At 36.8% G+C, this 2,744-nt stretch overlaps 1 protein-coding gene across 1 annotated transcript; it reads left to right on the top strand.

Annotated features, from left to right (window-relative positions):
• Nucleotides 236–2,161, top strand: LOC105158428 (40S ribosomal protein S15-4). Its single transcript, XM_011075187.2, has 4 exons — nt 236–339; nt 453–601; nt 1,281–1,338; nt 1,671–2,161. The coding sequence occupies exons 1-4, from the start codon at nt 337–339 to the stop codon at nt 1,917–1,919; spliced, it is 459 nt and encodes a 152-aa protein (XP_011073489.1). The 5' UTR covers nt 236–336; the 3' UTR covers nt 1,920–2,161.

Raw genomic sequence — 2,744 nt, 5'->3', positions numbered from 1 at the left:
TTTAATAAGTTATTTAGCTTATCAATAGAAGGCTATTTTTTATTTTATGAAAAATATTAGTACAATAGTAATATTAACTATCGTCTGTGAGTGTGAACGATTATTCTTTTTATTAGTATAGATTACTATAGATTAAAACTTATTATGGACCATTCAGCCCAATAAAGTTGGGCTGAGCAGCCAAGTCCAGCCCGTTATTAAAGCCCACCCTAATACCATATAACCCTCCATATATAAAAGGATCCATGCTTCCAATTCCCTCTATCTTCACCTCCAAAACCCTAGTACTGCGCAGACTTATCGTACCGGAGCACAGCTTCTCCAGCAGCAGCAGCCATGGTGACCCTTTTCTTCTCTCTCTCTCTTCCTCTCCCTTTCTATACATTACGCGCAGTTACACGCTTAATGTGTGTAGTATTGGGTCTGAGTCTGTGTATGTTTGTGTTCTGCAGGCGGATGTCGATACGGAGGTGGCGGCGGCAGGCCAGATTAAGAAGAGGACGTTCAAGAAGTTCAGCTACAGAGGCGTCGATCTCGATGCGCTCCTGGATATGTCTACTGATGAGCTCGTCAAGCTTCTGAATGCCCGTCAACGAAGAAGGTATAATTTTTGAATTGTCGTTTTTTTCTTTTGTTTTTTATTCTGTTTCTGATTCTGTGCGGCGATTGGTATGCGTTATAGAGTTAGATTGATTTGTGAGGTAGTATTTTTTTGTCGTTTTATTGGGTTTTGAATTATGTGTTTGCGCTGTAAAGGGGAAGAGGGCTTGTTAATTTGTTTAGTACATTGAATGGGAGCTCTAATGTGGGATTTTGTATCAACCCGTTTTTCATCTTGGTAGATATGGAATGTAGTTTTGTCAGTTGAGTTTTTACTTTGCATACTTCAGTGGATAATAGGTTTAGTATGCAGTTTTGGTGTTTGCTGTGTTGTGAATTTACTGTATTGAGGTATTAAATATGTCTTGCGCTAGATGAATGCACCCATGTACCGAATGAATCTTATAATGAGGTGTTCTGCAGCTATACGGGTTACAGTGCTTGCTACAATGATTCAGTTTATTACAGCTAATCTAGCATAGACATCTAAGTATTCTCTTGTTGAACTTATTGACTGTGGGTCACATGAACCAGATAATTCTCGAGTTTGAAGGCATGATTTGATACATGTGTACATTTTGGTCTGGTCAAGTGGCTTCAGCTGTCATATGCTGGTGCCTTGAAGATTTTTCTTCTATTTGAGTTCTGTTCCTTTTCTAATTTACTGGATAAACGAGCAGGTTTCAGAGAGGTCTGAAGAGGAAACCAATGGCTTTGATTAAGAAGCTGAGGAAGGCAGTAAGTGATAAGTTTCTGAAATTCTTCTTGCTTGATATTATTTTGTCTTGTTGCAGTTCGCATAAATTCTCATCTTTTGGCTTCTTGGACGACTCTGTAATTCTCATGCTGAATCACATTATTTAAACCAACTCTTTTACTTGTATCCAAGCGAATGAATAGGAAAAGAGGTTCAATCATTGTTATCATACTGTATTAGTTGTTTGTATAACAATCCTAATTCATATACTTCTTATGGTAGCAGCTGTCAGTGGATAATGGCCATCGCTTTCCGCTGCATTCTTTTAATTTATCTGCTTTATTCTTACTGTTTTTTTTATGTCGTTCTATAGAAACGTGAGGCCCCACCAGGTGAGAAGCCTGCCCTCATCAGAACCCACCTGAGAAACATGATCATTGTCCCTGAGATGATTGGAAGTGTCCTTGGTGTGTACAACGGCAAGACCTTCAACCCAGTTGAAATCAAGCCTGAGATGATAGGCCACTATCTTGCTGAGTTCTCAATATCATACAAGCCAGTCAAGCATGGAAGACCGGGTATTGGTGCCACGCACTCTTCTAGGTTCATCCCTCTGAAGTGAGAATTGTACCATCAGCTCAACATACAAGGGGAGAAAAAGATACTCTGCAGTTCTGTTCTTATTTTCCCCTCTTACTCTGTCTTTTCTAGAATGCTGGAGTTTCTGTTATGATATCAATATCTGAACTGTGGTTCTGAATTTGTTCTATTGCCAAGCATTTTGTTTGACTTGATTTGTTCAGAGGTTTTACAATTCTGACTTTGAGAAATTAGATAAGTTCTATCAAAATTGCTCTGCTGATCTCTTTTGCTGTTCCCTAACAGGTAATGATGTTCTGAAGATATACTTGTGATTGTTTTTCCTGTTTCGTGTGATGTTTAGACGACACTCGTAGTTAATATTTTGTTTGCCAGCCTTGGGATGAATCATCTTGTTTGGAACATGACAGCATTTAGATCTCATGGAGTCTGTTTTTTTGCTGAAATGTATGTTCAATAAGATGGATTTTTAAATACCTTGTGCTAAAAAGAAAATTTTGAAACTCTTGAGTTCTAACCTTTTTCTAAAAATTATGTGTAGATGATATTTTTTAGGAATCAATCGTTTGATATTTTTTTAAAGTACTTATTTGAGATTGAACTGAAAATAAAATCATGAATCTAATTTTATGACCCAGAAATGACATTAAATCTATGCTGTTTGTGTATATCATTTGTTATGTGTTTTTTTAAAAAAAATTGTAATATCAATTATATGATAATCATGGATTGTTTGGTGGTTTGACCCAATTTAGATTAAAATTTCTGAAAATTGTGACGACACTTTTATTTTTTATTATTGAATAGACAGTAGAGGCACCTCAATCAACATGGCGTCAAATATTCA

The sequence above is a fragment of the Sesamum indicum genome, linkage group LG3 (genome assembly GCF_000512975.1).
Source record: "Sesamum indicum cultivar Zhongzhi No. 13 linkage group LG3, S_indicum_v1.0, whole genome shotgun sequence".
NCBI classification, from domain to species: Eukaryota; Viridiplantae; Streptophyta; class Magnoliopsida; order Lamiales; family Pedaliaceae; genus Sesamum; species Sesamum indicum.
This window is presented reverse-complemented; position numbering and strand designations above follow the sequence as displayed.